This window comes from Rissa tridactyla, chromosome 5 (assembly GCF_028500815.1).
Source record: "Rissa tridactyla isolate bRisTri1 chromosome 5, bRisTri1.patW.cur.20221130, whole genome shotgun sequence".
Taxonomy (NCBI): domain Eukaryota; kingdom Metazoa; phylum Chordata; class Aves; order Charadriiformes; family Laridae; genus Rissa; species Rissa tridactyla.
The window spans coordinates 7,203,576-7,222,599 of record NC_071470.1 but is presented as its reverse complement, the minus strand read 5'-3'; the positions used below and the strand labels follow the sequence as shown (position 1 = coordinate 7,222,599).

The following is a 19,024-nucleotide window of genomic DNA, read 5'->3' as shown; positions in this document are numbered from 1 at the left end:
GAAGGAACATTCCTGAAATGTTTGTAATGGCTGCTTAGATTTGTAATGGGATATTTTAAGAATGCCACTGTGTTTAGAGCCGCCACTAAAAAAAAAACAAAAAAACCCAAAAAAACCCAAACAAAAAACCCCTCTTGCCTACTTGCGTGCATAACTCAGAAGTTCCTAATGAATTTTTTCCATGCTGAGAACATGGCTTTAGTAATGTAATTTTTGAAGACGTGAAATATTAAAACTTACCATATTTAGTACCTGAGCTGAATATTGTGTGCAGTGTTGTTCAGCTATATATTTGAAAAATATAAAGAAAGCAAGTGCTTATCAAAGCACAGCCGGTAATCCTCAGCAGGTAGTGGTTTTTTTCTAGTACTATCACAGGGAGTAATTTGTCTATGTATTAACAAGAAGTTAGGAGGATAACTATAGGTCCAATTCAGGAAGATTAATTTTGAAGCAGTGATTTAAACAATAGTTGCATAAGCAATTAAGATTCACAAGTGTGAATTCATTAAAACACTTTTTTTTCCCAAAGCAGTCTAGCTATTTTAGATCATGTAATGTAAGGTGTACTCCACTAATGTTAACTTCTGAATATAATTTTCTTTCAGCTTCAGTAGATATTTAAGTTGGCTTAAACATGAACTCAATGACAAAGATAATTTGAAAAAATGCATAATTCATAATGTTGAAACTTGCAAAATACTTGTTATCTTTTTAAGGTTTTTTTAATAGAAACTGAAACTCTTTTTTGCATTTGTTTTCAAGGCTTGGATGGCTTTGCTAACTATGTTTTATGCAGTGTTTCCACAAGTAAACTTAAAAATTAGTGTTAATTCTTGATTACAGAACACTTTCCAGAGATGCTAACAAATGTTTGTTAAATAAAACTAACAAACTTTAATATTCTCTGTGTTCTCACTACGTGATCTCTGTTAGAATATAGCTAAAGAAGCAATCATCCTTTAAAGTTCCGTATACCTCTTTCTTAATTACTTTTCATTTTCTTCACAGGGAATATTGGAAATGCCTTCTTTATAGATCCCGTTTTGGGTATGATCAAAATTGCAAAGGAATTGGATCGTAGTAACCAGGAAGAATACAACCTGATGGTCAAAGCTACAGACAAAGGAGATCCTCCGATGAGTGAAGTGACCTCTGTGCATATATTTGTTACGGTTTCTGACAATGCCTCACCGAAATTCACAGCCAAAGAATATTCTACAGAAATCAGTGAAAGTGCCAGCATTGGCAGTTTTGTTGGAATGGTTACAGCTTACAGTCAGTCTTCTGTGGTTTATGAAATAAAAGATGGTAACGTTGGCGATGCCTTTGCTATCAACCCAAACTCGGGTGTCATCGTTTCTCAGAAGATACTTGATTTTGAAACTTTGCCTATTTACACTCTAACTGTGCAAGGAACAAACATGGCTGGCTTGTCCACTAATGCGACAGTTCTGGTACATCTTCGGGACGAGAATGACAATACACCGGTTTTTATGCAGGCTGAATATACAGGACTCATCAGTGAATCAGCTTCAATTAACAGCGTGGTTCTGACTGACAAGAATATCCCATTAGTAATTCGAGCTACAGATGCTGATAAAGAATCTAATGCTTTGCTTGTTTATCAAATTGTTGAACCATCTGTCCGCAAGTATTTTGCCATTGATTCTAGCACTGGTGCCATTCGGACAGTAATGAGTCTGGACTACGAGGAGACAAATATTTTCCACTTTTCAGTGCAAGTACATGATATGGGGATACCACGTTTATATGCAGAATATGCAGCTAATGTTACTATTTATGTAATTGACATCAATGATTGCCCTCCTGTGTTTTCAAGAGACTTGTATGAGACATCCATTTTGGTTCCAACCTATAAAGGCGTGAAAGTCATCAGCGTCAATGCCACTGATGCTGATTCAGGCATTTTTTCACAATTAATTTATTCCATTATTGAAGGTAACATTGGAGAAAAATTTTCAATAAACCCTAAGACTGGAGATTTAACAGTACAAAATACAACTCAGTTAAGAAGCAGGTACGAATTAACAGTGAGAGCATCTGATGGCAGATTTGCAAGCACTACATCTGTAAAAATTAATGTGAAAGAAAGCAAAGCAAGCCAGCTAAAGTTCACGCAGAGTTCTTACTCTGCAACAGTGCAGGAGAATTCCACAGAGGCAAAAACAATAGCTGTTGTTACTGCTATAGGGAATCAAATAAATGAGCCTTTGTTTTACCATATTCTAAATCCAGACAGCAGATTTAAAATAAGCCCAACTTCAGGAGTCCTTTCAACAACAGGAATACCATTTGATCGTGAACAGCAAGAATCTTTTGATGTGGTCATAGAAGTGACAGAGGAATATAAACCATCGGTGGTTGCACACATTGTAGTTAAAGTCACGGTGGAAGATGTAAATGATAATGCTCCATTTTTTGTCAATCTTCCATATTATGCTGTCGTTAAGGTAGACTCTGAAGTAGGCCATGTTATTCGACGTGTCACTGCAGTAGATAAAGATACAGGCAGAAATGGAGAGGTGCATTACTATCTCAAAGAACATCATGAACACTTCCAAATTGATCCCAATGGTGAAATCTCACTGAAGAAGAAGTTCGAACCAGACACACTAAATAAGGAGTATCTGGTCACGGTAGTGGCAAAAGATGGAGGAGACCCTGCTTTTTCTGCTGAAGTTATAGTCCCAATTACAGTTATGAGTAAAGCTATGCCAATTTTCGAAAAGCCTTTCTACAGCGCAGAGATACCAGAAAACATTCAGCTCCATAGTCCTGTGGTACACGTACAAGCAAACAGCCCAGAAGGACTTAAGGTGTTTTACAGCATCACCGATGGAGATCCTTTCAATCAGTTCACTATCAACTTCAACACTGGAGTTATAAACGTTGTTGCCCCTCTTGACTTTGAGTCTCATCCAGCCTACAAACTGAGTGTTCGAGCAACAGACTCCTTAACTGGGGCACACGCGGATGTGTTTGTGGACATAATAGTGGAAGACATCAATGATAATGCTCCTGTGTTTACAGAGCAGTCTTACACGGCAACCCTTTCTGAGGCATCCGTCATTGGAACATCTGTTGTACAAGTGAGCGCTACAGATGCCGATTCTGGAACAAACAGGGGGATTTCCTATCACTTGGTTGAGGATAATAGTGAAAGTCATGACTATTTCCACATAGACAGCAGCACTGGACTCATTCTTACAGCAAGAACTTTGGACTATGAACAGATTAAACAACACAAGTTACTAATAAGGGCCGTAGATGGTGGCATGCTTCCCCTGAGCAGTGATACCATTGTAACTGTTGATGTAACCGATCTCAATGATAACCCTCCTCTTTTCAACCAATTGCTTTATGAAGCTAAAATTAGTGAACTGGCTCCCCGAGGGCATTTTGTGACGTGTCTGCAAGCCTCAGATGCGGATAGTTCGGATGTTGACAAGCTGGAGTACTCCATTCTGACAGGCAATGACCAAAAGAATTTCGCAATTAATAGTAAAACTGGCATTATCACCATCTCAAACCTACGCAGACAGACACTAAAGTCCCATTATAATCTTAATGTGTCTGTTTCTGATGGGGTCTTCAGAAGCTCAGCCCAAGTCCACATAACTGTAACCAGTGCCAATATGCACAGTCCTGTTTTCAGCCAGAATGAATATGAGGTTGAACTAGCTGAAAACGCTCCATTGCATACTTTGGTGACTGAAGTTAAAGCAACAGATGAAGATTCTGGTACTTATGGTCACATCACTTACCACATCGTGAATGACTTTGCCAAAGACAGATTTTACACAAATGAGAGAGGGCAGATATTTACATCCGAAAAGCTTGACCGTGAAACACAAGCAGAAAAAGTAATCGCCATTAGTTTAATGGCCAAAGATTCGGGAGGAAAGGTTGCTTTCTGTACTGTTAATGTAATACTTACAGATGACAATGATAATGCTCCTCAATTCCGAGCAACAGAGTATGAAGTAAATATTGGATCTGATGTTCCACGGGGTACTTCTGTCATTAAAGTCTGGGCATCTGATGCTGACGAGGGTACAAATGCAGATATCACATATGCTATTGAAGCAGAGTCTGAAAATGTTAAAGAGAATTTAGAAATTGATTCACTGTCTGGTATAATTACTACAAAAGAAAGCTTAATTGGTTTAGAAAATGAGTTCCTGACCTTCTTTGTTAGAGCGGTCGATGGTGGATCCCCCAAAAAAGAGTCAGTTGTTCCTGTTTATGCTAGAATACTCCCTCCAGAAGTGCTTCTTCCAAAATTTTCGGAGCCGTTTTATTCTTACGCGGTTTCTGAGGACATTCTAATTGGGACTGAGATAGATGTTATCAAAGCAGAGCATAATCAGACCTTAGTATATAGTCTGATTAAAGGGAACACTCCTGAAAGCAATAGAGATGACTTTTTTGTGATTGACCGACAGACTGGAGAGTTGAAACTTGAGAAGAACCTTGATCATGAAACAACAAAATGGTACCAGTTCTCAGTTCAAGCACAGTATGCAAATGAAGATTATAACGTTGTTTCCTCAGTGGAGGTAAGCATTCAGGTAAAAGATGCAAATGATAACAAACCAGTTTTGGAGTCCAATCCATACGAAGCATTCATTGTAGAAAACATGCCAGCTGGAACAAGAGTCATCCAGGTTAAAGGAACTGACTTGGATTCCGGACTCAACGGGCAGGTTACTTACAGCTTGGATCCTTCTCAAGAACTGGATGTTATAGAGTCTTTCGCCATAAACATGGAAACTGGCTGGATTACCACTCTCAAAGAACTCGATCACGAGAAACGAGACAAATACAAAATCACGGTGGTTGCGTCTGATCGGGGTGAAAAAATGCAACTGTCTTCTGTGGCTGTGGTTGAAGTTACTGTTACGGACGTGAATGACAATCCTCCACGCTTTACTGCAGAGATCTACAAAGGAACAGTCAGTGAGGATGACCCTATTGGTGGGGTAATCGCCATCCTGAGTACAACTGATGCTGATACAGAAGAAGCCAATAGACAAGTCTCTTACTACATTACAGGTAAATCTTCTTGAGTGAGATCAGAATAATCATTTAAATTGTCCTGGAATGATGTGAGATATAACTTAATCTTCCAAATTATTGAGAAGTATCAGAAACCGTAGCGCTGCAAAGAAAGAATGTGTATGTCTTAATAGGAATATTAAAAACTTCAGGGGGGAAAAACTGAGTTTCAGAAAACCAGTCTTTGGCTTTCTGTTTCACGTTTGCCTTGCTTAAAATGCTTTCCTACATTTGTTGTTTATTTATATATCAAATTTTATTTAAAAAAATATACTTACACTGAAAATAGTGATGCACTTAAAGAATGAACGAAAGAAATTTCACAAAATACTAGACTATTAATTTCCAGTGGGATATTTTACTGGGTTTCTTATTTAGCATATATCTCGCATAGGATGTTATCTATAATCCTACATGAATTTCTGCATTGATTTTTATAGATTCTATTGGCTGCAGTTAAGTTTGTTGTATGAGCATCTACTGACTATTTTTGCCTGGAAAATGAAGCTATTTCCCTATAAAGCCACAGAGAGTGGTTGCTTATTTGCATTTACATTTTTTTCCGTCTTTAGCTATATAACTTAATATTGATAAAGCAATAGTAGCGGTCTCTCTCTTGTCTTTAATTAAATGTTTCTTTTTGTATTTCAGGAGGTGATCCCTTGGGACAGTTTGCTATTGAAAATATACAGAATGAATGGAAGGTCTATGTCAAAAAGCCTCTGGACAGGGAAGAAAAAGATAATTACCTTCTAAATATTACAGCTACTGATGGGACCTTTGCAGCTAAAGCTGTGGTGGAGGTTAAAGTCCTTGATGCTAATGATAACAGCCCTGTTTGCGAAAAGGTAGGCACGATCTTGTATATTCCTTTGTCCAGCTGCTTCCATCTGTAAAATGTAGACTTTCTTTGAAATAGCTTCTCAGGAGACTGGTGAATAGGTGTTCCTTTTATGCTGGTAACAGAAATTCGCACTATTAAGATCGAATTCTGTCAAAGAAAAATTATTTCATGGACAGGTTTCTCAAATAAAAATCCCAAACCAATTCATTGATGTAATTTTAACAATCGAATGGGTATTTGAAGAGTATGAGGAGAATTGTAGTACATTTCTCCTCTGCTAATGCATACTTCTCCAAAAGGAATTGGTTTGAGCTGCAGCCGTGATAGTTTATATGCTGTATTTTCCGAAGGAAGCAAAGACTCAAAGAAGGCTGCATACCATCGCCTAGTTGATGTATTTGTGCATTTCCTGTGATGAAAGAGTTGAAGACTGGAATGTTATCCCACAGTTGCACTCAGCAGCACCACAAATCTGTAATCTATAAATGTTTTTTTGTTACAAAGCCTTCTACCTTAACAGATTCGATAGTCTGCAAAAATGGACATGAAAAATAAAGAATGGGAAAAAAAAAAAACCCAGAAAGGCAGAGCCTGCAATAATTGCCTTACGAGGAAGCCCTGGGTTTTCATAGTCAGCTTTTTCTTTTTTACTTTAGCACATTTTGACATTTTTCACAGCCATCTTGTTCAACACAGATCTGATGTTACCAGGAGAAAAGGCAAAATCTCTTCTTGTTCTGGGAAGGATTGAGTATACAGGGAGCAATTGATTCTTTTTCTTAGTCGATGTTTATGTTGGTTACTTGTATATAAATGATTGCAGTTATATACAGACTGGTAAGTCAATGTTTTTAGCTTTTTTTCCTTTGTTTACATTGGTGTTGTAAGGCTCATTTAATGCACATGCTTGACATGGATGAGCTGTAAAAGTGCTTAGTGCCTTTAAATTCTGAATGTGTTTTGCTTAAGTTTTATTTAAACTGGAAGCTTTTATTTCATGTCATTACAAAAAAAGCAGGTATGAATTTCTTCTAGACTGAGTCAAACCTAGAAAAGGTGATTTACCAAAAGAGGAAAAAATGAAATTACCAAAAATGTATAACTCCTATTTCGGGAATGCATTTAATTATCAGTCAATCAGTTACAAGTGTTTGGAGTTCTTAGCTATGCAGTGATACCCAAGAGTCCCTGTGGTTGCAGTATTAATTACCTTTCTGAATAATCTAATAAATGTGAGGTAATTAATTAGAAAATCTTGAGTTCTTTTCATTTGCAGGTATTTCATCCTCTGGTTCACTTCATGTGTTACCAAACATTCAAACAGGATATTACCTCCTTTCCAAGCTCTACTTACCTCAAATGTTTCGTCTTTTAACGTAACTTTAAAATCTTGCAGGCTTTATACACCGATTCTGTTCCTGAGGATGCTCTTCCTGGCAAACTGATAATGCAGGTGTCTGCTACAGACGCGGATATTCGATCCAATGCAGAAATCACTTACACGCTGCACGGCACAGGAGCAGAAAAATTCAGACTCACTCCAGACACAGGTAATAATGCTTTATACACTGTACAAAATTCCAGTTATCACCTCATTTTCTAAAATGTTTTGCTATTACATTAAGACATAAATAAACGTCAGTACTTTAAGCTTTCCATTAAGGTGAGTTTATTATATAAGTTTAAAATGTGAGTTTCTACTGCACAAATACTAAAAATATATTGAAGAGAAGTCAGGGGACAGGCGAGTATTTTAATATACGAGGAACTAAAGAATAAATAGGGTGATTGCCCCGAAGCCAGAAACTTTCATGCAGAAGTGACCGGAGTAAATGTATGCTATAAATTTTGTACTTTTTATATTCATTGTAGTAGTAGGAATAACGGTTTATAAACTGAAAATATCTTCATTCAGGTTCTCTTTGCCATCATTTGGTTTGGCATATTAAATGGGATGAGGTTATATGGAGTAACAAATCTCCTTTCCATACTAAACACCAAAAGTACCACCAGTTTTATTGGAAGCATTATAGAAATGAGATGAACTTGTAACTTGCCTGACTTTGGTTTTCATGGCATTCGGGTCTTCTGGATTATAATATAGGTCAAAGATAATGCCGAAATCCTGTGCTCTGCAGGCTGTAGTAGACAAACAGCAAGACGGGAGTAGTAAACAACATAGAAAACATTAAATAAGATAAATACAAAGATATAGTGGAAATATGTAGGAGATTAGAGTACTTCAGTGGCAAAAGAAATGAGAAGGATCTTACTTCATGATTGTTTTTTGACTTTGAATGTCACTTGTGTGCAGTGCTAGCATGGTGTTACATGAATTCAGAATTGGTGGGGCTAGAATCCTTGAAAACAATGTTTCAGAATACTTTTTTGAATTGGTTAAAAGGAGACAATGACTATACATTGTGTCTTGTCAGTGTTTTCTGTCACGTTGGAAAGAAAGTATGTGTTAGACTTCTAGAGGTTTGTCTGTAGCAGCAAGTTGTCTTTGATAGTGTTAGTAGCTCTGTTTATTCATTGAACGTTCGAGGAGGAGAGTCAGCTCAATAGCTGTGGAAGGAATGCAACTAAATAGTTCAGGAAAACCATATGTGAATTTTACAGTGCCTTTTGTTAAAGCCAGAGTTCTAATATTTTAATTTTGTTTATACAAAACCACCTGGATTAGTGCACGTATACATGTTCTCTTTCTGCACCATCAGGTAGTCTTACTTTAGCTAATTTCTGTTGCGGAAGCATTTGAAAAAAAAAGGCAGAGGATTTTAGTATTTAATCTTTTAAAGCTGAAAATACAGGCCACGGACATGCCTTGCGCAAAGTGGAGCTCATTAGTGCAGTACAGCTGGTGACCTAGCCACTGATGAAATTAGCATCAAAAAGAAAATTGTTTAGTTTTTCTGAGTACCAAGATTTTAGAGGATAACACGTTCGGGATACTTAAGTCTTGCAACTTGCATCAACTTCTGTATGTTATTCTCTTTATAGGTGAACTGAAAACGTTAATGCCACTTGATCGTGAGCAGCAAGCAGTTTATTATCTTCTAGTGAAAGCCACAGATGGAGGAGGAAGATTCTGCCAAGCCAATATTATTCTGACTCTGGAAGATGTGAATGATAACGCCCCGGAGTTTACAGCTGATCCTTACTCCATTACAGTATTTGAAAACACGGAGCCTAAAACCCTTTTGACAAGAGTGCAGGCAACGGATGCAGATGCAGGTATGAATTCTTTGACCAATACTTCTGACAGGGTCTCAAAGTTACAGTAAGGTTTATTTAGTCTTATCCTGAGAGGTGTTAAGTCTTTCAGTGGAACTGACAGATGTTAAATACCTCTCCGGATTAGACTCCTGAAAGATATATTTAGGGCAACTAAATCATGTAACTCCTGACTTTGATGTGGAAGTAGCTTGAAAACATCCCTTTTGTGTCTCTCTGAAAAAGAAGAGAGGGGAAAGAGACAAAATACAGGCTATTTTTAGCGTGATAAGCTATTAATGTTATGATGGGTTAGGGCCATCCTTTTATTCCTGGTGTAGGTAAAAGGAATGTCAAGCCATGTCTGTTCGTGTAAATGTGCGTGTAAACGTGGCATTGCCATCGATAATCATGCCATAAAGAGAACCCTGGTTGATTGTAGCTTTCCGTTAAGATTTTTGCTCCCTCTTTATCTTCTTCGCTGTTTAGTTACAAGTACTTAAGAGAACCTGAATTGAAAATGGCATTGGGAAAGAGTTTGTTCTTAGGCGTTGTTGTAAGAAATACACCAGCGTAAGGTCTTTTTAAAGGTGTATAATTTCCACATATTATCAGTTTGTTAATCCAATAATATTAATTAATAGTTGCCTCAGTCTCATGAAACACCCAACCTGCTTTGTGCTGTGGTAAAGCCAGGTTGCTGAATTGCAAGGTGACAGATGTTTTCACACTTCATTAGTCTTTGAGGTTCAGGAGGAGCAAAATGCTTGGCCCCAAAACCTATGGGCTTTTTGTTTGGTTCTTTTTTTTTTTATATACAGAAATGTTGCCAGAAATTATGTTCCTGTTAATTTTGGGACATGGTTCTTAAATAAACTTAATGGACTTGAGTCTGGTTATTTGATGCAGCCTAACTCTCCCATATCCTCCTGTGTTATTTATAAGCCTGCTTAGCAGATGCTGCTGTTCTAAAGTTATAATTAGATTTATATTACTAATCGTTTCATATTAGCTAGTACTGTGACTGAAGCAGAACCATGCTTCCTGGTTTTTGTGTGGCAGAAAATCGGTGCAATGAAGTGTTAGCTTAATTTTTAAATCAGATTACATCCTTTTGGAAATCATTCTGCCCTTTGCAAGAGCCTTTAACTCTTGCTGAAATTTACTTTTACATAAATGATAATATTTAGCATGCATGTTTTATTGCTATAGCTATCAGATCTGTTATTTTGTTGGTGTATTTTAACAGCTGCTTCATACTCTGCAATTGTTTTTGAAATGCAGGGATGAACCGTAAAATCCATTATTCACTGGTGAACTCTGCAGAGGGCCAGTTCTCTATTGATGAATTCTCTGGAATCATTCGGTTGGAGAAGCCTTTGGATCGGGAATTACAAGCTGTGTACACTCTAACTTTGAAAGCTACAGATGAAGGTTTACCTAGAAGACTGTCTTCAACAAGTAGTCTTATAGTTTCTGTTTTGGATATAAATGATAATCCACCTGTATTTGAGCATAGGGAGTATAGTGCAAGTGTCTCGGAAGACGTTTTGGTTGGAACTGAAGTTCTCCAGATCTACGCTGCAAGCAGGGACATTGAAGCCAATGCTGAAATCACATACTCAATAGTCAGTGGGAACGAACATGGAAAATTCAGTATCGATTCAACAACAGGTAACAGCTTACAACTGGGAATATGCTTTAGGCTAACCAAGCTCAGCTGGTTGCTCGCGTTCTACTACTGCGTCCTACAGTAATTCAACCAAATAGGTTATGTATAATCTATGTGCATCATCCTGGCTGTAAAGCCAGTGCTTCTGGCTGTTCACACATTTTTCCAGCATGCTTACTAGAGGAGTGCAGTAGAATGTAGAGTAGGAACTTTATTTGTCGCTGCTATTTATTGTTACTCGGGTTAGATTCAGTTAGCTGGCAAGAGTTAAGGGTTTCCTAGCTGGAATATTCCCCACCCTGGGGGCAGAGGGGGTGGAAAGGCATAGTTCTGCCGTGACAGAAACATAATACTCTTTTTACAAAAGCTGTATAATCAGAATGAGCGGCCAGACGTGGTAAAAGAAAGATCGGAAATTAAATTGATTGGGAAAACTTGTCATTGGTCCACAAAGACAGTAATTCTAGAAGAGTTTGATGTGGCATTGAAGAGAGGTTGGAATATTCTGTTCAATCCAGCGTGATATATCCAACATGACAGTGGAGATTTTAGGCTTGTGTTAGTCAGATTTATTCTCAGGAAGCATTTAGGTTCTGTTGAGAATTTTTCCCTATTAATAACAATTCTTTGTTAAAAATCAATACACACTTCAATTCCAGTTTTGTTTTCTTATATAGTTATTTTTCTAGAGTTAATTTCTGGTAAAGTTTGGGGGTTTTTTTAATAAGATTTCTACCCAAAAGTTCTTAGTAGTTAGTTATACCAGTGTAATTGAAATTATAATTCTTCCAGCTGCTTTTTCCAGTGTGCGCGCTGGTACTATGATATAGAAGTATTTTGCTGGTTTAGCTTCTTTACATATTTGAAAGGAGGAAGGAGGTTCCAGGAAAACACATTTCCAGCAGCGAATCAGCGTGTTCGTTAGGGACTGCACTATCTTAACTAGTCGGTTAAAAACTCACACTTCAACTCAGATATTTCTATCAATTAAATTTGTGGTTGGACATTTCTGTTACTACCTCTGCATACTCCATGCCTGACCTTAATGCTGGTTGAGAGGAAAGTCAAGTTAAAGGTCATTTCATATTTTTGGTTAAATTTAATTGAAAATGAAGAAAAAGACATTTTCTAAACACATTTTCTATTTTTTTCATCTTTTTTTTTCATCACAGAGTGTGAGCCAGGTGGTTTTAAAGCGCGAGTCTTTTTGGGGTAATGGCAGGACCTTCTCACCTTTTTACTTTTATGTGTAAAGCCTGATCATTTTTTACTGTGTAGCTCCAGCTTTACAGTGACAAATCAAGCCCTGAAGAAGCTGAGTATTTGTCAGACCAAAATCAAAATTTGCAATATATAATAATACAGTAATAGCAGAGTTTGTGTGAGATGGGTTTCTTGTTTTGTTTCTTCTAGGAGCCATTTTTATCATTGAGAGCTTGGATTATGAAAGTTCTCATGAGTACTACTTGACGGTGGAAGCCACGGATGGAGGCACACCTTCATTAAGTGATGTTGTAACGGTGAATATTAACGTAACAGACATCAACGACAACACGCCGGTGTTTAGCCAAGACACTTACACTGCAGTAATCAGCGAAGATGCTATGCTTGAACAATCAGTCATTACAGTACGTCATGTTGATTTTTTTCCTTTGAAATACTCTGTCATGCCAATCTTGCTTTCAGTCTTTAAGGAACATATATTGATTTGAAGATGGACATAAATGAATAGATAACGTTTGCCACCGAGTGAATTGAAAATTTATTTTGAAAAAGTTTCAGAAGCAGGGACTTGAGCTGCTGTGGGAAAGTAGATGATATTTTGTGACATATTGGTGTTCTCCTCATGAGAACAGGACTTATTTTTCAGAAGAAATTCAGGAAATTAAGTGATGTTGGTATGTTCTATTTGGATGCCGTTTCTCCTGAGAACTATGAAATGTGTTAGACCAAAACAGCCGTGCTCATCTTCAGGATGAGTTTATCTGAAAGATGATAGAGTCTAGTTTGACCTGTTTTTAAATGAGTCTGTAACGTCCCTTAGGTTATGGCAGATGATGCTGATGGACCTTCAAACAACCGCATTCACTACGCAATTATAGATGGCAACCAGGGAAATCCTTTTACAATTGACCCTAGCAGGGGTGAAATAAAAGTGACTAAACTTCTAGACAGAGAAAAGGTAAGTTTTTGATGCTTTCTGGGCATTCGGGATTAATTCAGCTATACAAAATTGATGACCACCATTTCTTGGATTATATTTGTAAATTACCATTTCATGTGTTCCAAAATTAATATAGCAGTAATAAAGTGAAAGCATCTATTTATGTCAGTGCTTCTGGGGGACAGAGAGGAAGAGAAAGGATTAAATATATGAAGGCAAGCTTTACTGGGGGTTTGCACAAAATATTTCTTGCTTAAAACAAAAGCTAAGTTTGTTACTTTTTGCTGCTTAGTGAATGTTTGAAATTTTTTTTATTATTTCATAGATTTCAGGATATACCTTGACAGTTCAAGCTTCAGATAATGGAAACCCACCTCGACTTAACACCACCACAGTTAATATTGATGTTTCTGATGTAAATGACAATCCTCCAGTATTCTCAAAAGGAAACTATAGCGTTATCATCCAGGTAATATAAATACAGATGATGAAGTTTTAGTAATAATATCAGTAGTGTTATTTGCATGTGACTTTGTGATTTGAAAAATTCTGCAAGATACGATAAACCCAATGCTTCAATTTTATTTTCCTGTATTTTTAATTATTTAAGGTTATCAGTGAGACTGCTTACCTGCATAATTGTTTAGGGTTACAAAATTCACATTGTGCAGTCTATTTAGGACTTTACGTTGCAAGTACAGCGTGTCTTTTTTAATATACTTTGTGTGTGTACATGTGTATGTATATTATACATTGCATATATGTTCATAATATTCTTAGCATCATACAGATAGGTTAAAATAAATAATAATTTAGAGTCACTGCTTAGAAAAAGATACTTTAGGTACCTGTCACTGTAAAGCAAGTGTTGTGCACTGTGGCACATAGTTCGAGACTTAATTCCTGTTGGCCTCCTCTGGGATGAGAAGCAGTTAAAACGGGAGTAGTGTTTCATATCGCTACATACCAACCCTTTGACTAATTTTGCACCTTAGAACGGTAGTAGTGGGCCAGGTTCTCAAATGCTGGCAGGTACTTGCCTGATTCAGAAAACTCTAAAGCAAAGTTAGCAGAGGCAGCAGCTGCACTTCTTGTCTTCCTGAATCCTGTAGAGAATAAATGGAAAGGAACAAAGGAATTGCATTAAGACTTTTATACTGGTAACGTAAGTGAGCTCAATCCCTCGGGTCCTTTTGCTGTTGCTGGTGTCTGGCCTGGTACAATAGATGAGTGGGGATCCTAACCTACCACTTCTCTTGGAGACCGTGTACGTGATTTGTAAAGGTAGCTTTCCAAAAGAGGACAAAGTGATTCATCTCTACCCAACATACACAGAATATGCAAGTAAGATGTCCTGGATCTTACTGTTTTTAAAAAAAGCAATAGATTTGTATGGTTTTTGTGCTGTCAAAGGTATTTTGCTTTCCCCAATAATTGTCTTTCTTGAAGTGTTAATTAATGTATCCCCTAAAACTGTAGACTATAAGGCCAGTGTCTGTAATGTTTCCCTTGCTCAATTAAAAAGGAAGCCCTCATGTTTTATAGTTCGTTCATGTCAGCCTGTCCTAGTATGAGGGTGACAGAGAAGAAGCTGGAGGAGTTGTCCAAGAATGCTGGTGTGCATTTCCTGATAGACTGGAGATGGGCGTATTTGGACACAGTTGGGAATGCGCTTAGCTATTATGAAAATCAAATTGCTTGAGATGTCCAGATGTAAATATTTGTATTTTTAAATGATGGCCCTTGTCTCTTTTGCTGAAGGGGGGAAAAAAGCTTCAGCTGCAATATCTGATAATTAACTTGGCAGAATTTCACCCACTTACTCTGTCAAGAACAAAGAATATGCTTGTTTTTAAGAGCTTTTGCAGCTGCGAAGGATAGCATTTTGTTATTGTTGTACTTCACAATAACACTTGTACCTTTTTTTAGCATTTAAAATATATGTGTGTATATATATATAAAAAAAATCTGGTTGATACAGTATAGCACAAATATTCTGGGAGGGGTGTTACAAGAGTTAGAGAATGTTGTGCGTGTGGATTGGATACACGATAAACCAAAGTGTGTGAAGTGTCTGTGAAACCACATCCACGTGATACAAACTTGGAAGGGATTTTATGATGCAAATTTTAAAACCTGGATTTCATATTTTAACCAGACTGTAGCAGCCACAACCATAGTCAGAACACTAATTAGGGACACGAGGGGTCAGATGGAGGAGTGTGTTTTCCTAGTCCTCCCAACAAAGGCATTGGATAATTCTTTGCAGGTGTTTTAGCTAAATTTGAAATCTTTGATCACTTGGTAATTAATCTACAGTAATCTTAATTCAGACCAAAAGTGGAAGACATAAAATTTCAAAGCTGAGCCTACTTTTAAAAATGTAAGACGAAGTTTAAAAAAACAAAGTTTAAACTGTGCTGCCTTTCTCCTTTAACTGTTTTCATCATGATTTTCAAAGGGTGGTATTTTTCCTTGAACAATATTGTCATTCTGATTTCTCTTATACTGATTAACTGGTTTGATAGTAATGTGATATTTAGGGTTTTTTTCTGTTGTGAAAAAGACATTGATGTTAGGCTATATGCTCAACTATAGGAAACCCAATGTGATTGTATTATGCATTTATAGGAAAATAAGCCTATTGGATTTAGCGTGCTCCAGCTAGTGGTGACAGACAAGGATTCTTCTCACAATGGCCCGCCTTTTCTCTTCACCATCCTGAGTGGAAACGAAGAGAACACTTTTCAGGTTAACCAGCAGGGAGTACTGACGACTGCTGCTGCTCTGAACCGCAAAGTGAGGGATCACTATTTACTTCACGTTCAGGTAGGACGCGCTGTTTTGCATTACAACTACTCAGTTGACTTTGCCCACCCGTGCCCAATCCACCACTTTTTCCTGCCTACCCTTTGTCTTTCTGTTCCAAGATCCTGACATGCCAAGTAGGCGTTTGAGGCATGTCCCTTCTGGTAACATCTTCGGAGACGATGTCTGTTGATTTAAACGGAAACCTACCCAGGTGTGAGAGTAAGCTGAATTAAACTCATGGTGAGGGTGAGGTGTGAGTGAAATGTTAACTGGGTCAATGTTTGGAAAACCAGGTCAGTGGACCTTTGTTGTAGTATTGAAACTTGCAGCACAGTACTCCAAGATTGCAGAATCTTGCAGTGGAAAACACGGCAGAAAATTCAAAAGCGACCCTGAAATGCTATAAGATATATGCCTGCATTTGCCATTGTTGTGCAAAAAGATCAGACCGTGTCCAAAAATCCAGGTTACATTAACATAGCTAATTTTTCTAAAATACCTTTTGGTAACCCAATGTAAGAAAAGTTCAAACCAATTTTTTTAATCTTATCCAGTCCTTTTTAATTCAGTTATAAATTAAGCAGCTGTGAACAGGGGACTTAAAATTGGTTGGCTAAAAATAGCTGGCCTTAATTCTTAAACTTCATTCCCAGATTCGTGTTTTAAGAAAAGTTCTTACCTTTATTTTAACACGAGGAATTTCTTTCAACCTCCAAGTTATTCTCATATGTAATCTTGCAGACAACTTCTGAGTACGCACGCACTTGCAGAGTTTAAGCAGTGCTGTCTCTGTATACTGAGTTTTGTCCACATTTGGGATAATAATTGTGGCATATTGACACGAAGTCTATCTCTCTTCTTTGGGGAAGGAGAAAGAATTCCCACAGGTACTGTTGTTTGCTGGTTGAGTCACTAAAACATGTTAGCAGGTGCCATCGGTATAAAAACTAGCATAGGTAAAGGTTCCATTTAAATGTAGTTTAGTTTAGGGTTTAAGAATTGAGATTAAAAATGGGGCAGGGAGTTATATCATCCCTCTGGTAGCCATTTTTTTTCCTCAATAGTGACCTGCTAATTAGTGGTGGGATAGATTAGCCTTCGTGGTACCTAAACGATGGCTCTGTTGGCCTTCCTAGGCTGCACGAGTCCCATATGGCAGCAGAGCTGGGCTTTGTCACACTTGCCTAACAGGCTTTCCAAGTTCCGTACAGATTCCCCAAAGTCACCTTTTTATTTAGGAAGGAACAACCAGCAATGTTTTTCCTGTATGTGCAATCAGTGTCATACAAGATTCATATGTTTTAGTTTATATTTTCTCCAAGCAGTAACTCATTTCTATTTATTTTGCTCCTAAAATGTATTCCTATGAATGCATGCACAGGTAATTATGTCTGTTTCGTGTAGACAATTACACCAACTTTGTCACATTTCATGATTTAGCTGCACCTTTGGCCCTTCCTAATGTGCCTGCCTTTTCTATATGTATGAGTATGTACATATGTAATTTTTGTACACAGGCGCCCGTCTAACACCTTCCTCTGGGTGGAATCACAGAATTCTTTCATTTCCGAGCCACTTCCTGGGCTGTAGGATGCTTGTAAACAGCCTGTCGGTACTTCAGCTCTCTTCTCTTTAGCACAGCACTTGAAAAGTGCCTTTTTTTCCTAGGGAATGAATAAAGGCTATTTTAATGGCATGCAGTAGCTAAACGAGTGTCTTAAAAGAAATGTACTCATCTAGAACAAAGGCGTCTCAGAGATAGTAAATCATTAAAGAAGAGTACACTAATATACATTCTTTGTGTGCTCTACTACCCAACCTCAGTATTTTGGACCTGTCTAATCCCTTGGTTTACAAGTTCCCTGCCTGGATTCTGGAAATATGTCACTGTCTTTTAATTGCCATTTATCATCTTATGCTATGATAGCTTTTTTAAAAAAATAAAGACAGTGCTATAATTTGCTATTATCTTCTCTGTAGTGAGTCACTGTACGTGAGTGTGAAGGCATCTAAGACTAAAACTAGCATTGCCATATCACAAGACTTCAGTCCCAATGATACACACCAAAATAGATACCTCACTTTTTGTAAAAAAAAATACTTTTCCCCCGTTCATTTAAAAGAAAGACTTTTCAAAGGCTGCAGGAAGACATCTTCTCAAGTTTACACTGGCTTTAATTTCTGTGCTATCATCTTGCAGCTCACAAGTTAATGGCTGCGTATGATGTCTCAATACTCGGTTTTGGTTTTTAACCGACCTTCACTTATGTGCTTTTCAGTATTGACAGCTTTCACCTTAGTTGCTTTCTGAATGGATTGCTGAGGAAGAGGTCTTCTTATGTTACAGGCATACTTTAATTGAAAAAAAAAAAAAAAAATAAAATGGAAAAAACCCCACCCAAAAAAATCCCCCAAACTCACAAACAACCCCTCCCATACACACCCCACACCCCCACTACTACCAAAAAAACTTTACTTGAGATGACCGTTTCTATTACTTTACTTTTGGAGTTTTAATAGAAATAAAGATATTTTTTTTTCCCCAACATCCACCTACATATGCATGCCACTCACATTTGCTTTCCCTCTCTCCAAAGGAAATAGATTATCCATTAACAAATGTCTCACAGCATTAGTGCGTGGAATCTTCAGCTATGAGTCATCCAGCCCTTTGTGCCACGCTCTGAAGTCTTTAGTTTAAAACCAGAGCAGATTTTTAATATCTCTGCACTAGTGAAAAATAATTTCTCCTGGGGCTCTTCTTTCCTACTTGCTGTCCATTTGTTATAATTTTGCTTGCCTGTTTGTTTTAAACCCTTTCTTGTTTCCCTTGGGCATTTCTCCTGTAGCTAGACTGCCTGCCTTGTCTTGTTTCCAGGCAGAAATCTCGGCAAAACAAAACTTTGCCAACTTGAGCTCTCTGTCTGTCGTTATTTATGTTTGGGTAACTAGAGGGCAAGTTTCTAGCCATGCCTGTCTGTTGGAGTTAAGGGATGAGGATATGTAGTTCTAGGAGACGCGCATTACCTTTAAAAAATGCTTCGATTATGTGCACATCCACAGATAATCTTGTGCCTGGAGTTTTTCCTCTTTTGCTTAAACTTGTATGAAAACCCAAAAGCAGCTTCTCTGCGTAGATCATCACAGCGTACCGACCACTTGTCCTCATTGTAAAATTATTGTAAAATCTTTTGAATAATGCAGGATATTTTCTACCTTCTGAGCCCTCTGTATC

The 19,024-nt window shown here is 37.6% G+C and overlaps 1 protein-coding gene across 7 annotated transcripts in view; it reads left to right on the top strand.

Moving 5' to 3' along the window:
• The window catches only part of FAT1 (FAT atypical cadherin 1), a 112,776-nt gene that overhangs the window by 79,547 nt on the left and 14,205 nt on the right, over nt 1-19,024 (top strand). For all 7 annotated transcript variants that reach the window (XM_054202891.1, XM_054202894.1, XM_054202893.1 and 4 more), the window contains 9 exons: nt 1,012-5,079; nt 5,734-5,930; nt 7,323-7,476; nt 8,930-9,163; nt 10,427-10,816; nt 12,228-12,442; nt 12,859-12,996; nt 13,304-13,447; nt 15,610-15,807. In XM_054202891.1, coding sequence (XP_054058866.1) covers nt 1,012-5,079; nt 5,734-5,930; nt 7,323-7,476; nt 8,930-9,163; nt 10,427-10,816; nt 12,228-12,442; nt 12,859-12,996; nt 13,304-13,447; nt 15,610-15,807 — 5,738 coding nt within the window. The remainder of the gene's footprint in view (nt 1-1,011; nt 5,080-5,733; nt 5,931-7,322; nt 7,477-8,929; nt 9,164-10,426; nt 10,817-12,227; nt 12,443-12,858; nt 12,997-13,303; nt 13,448-15,609; nt 15,808-19,024) is intronic.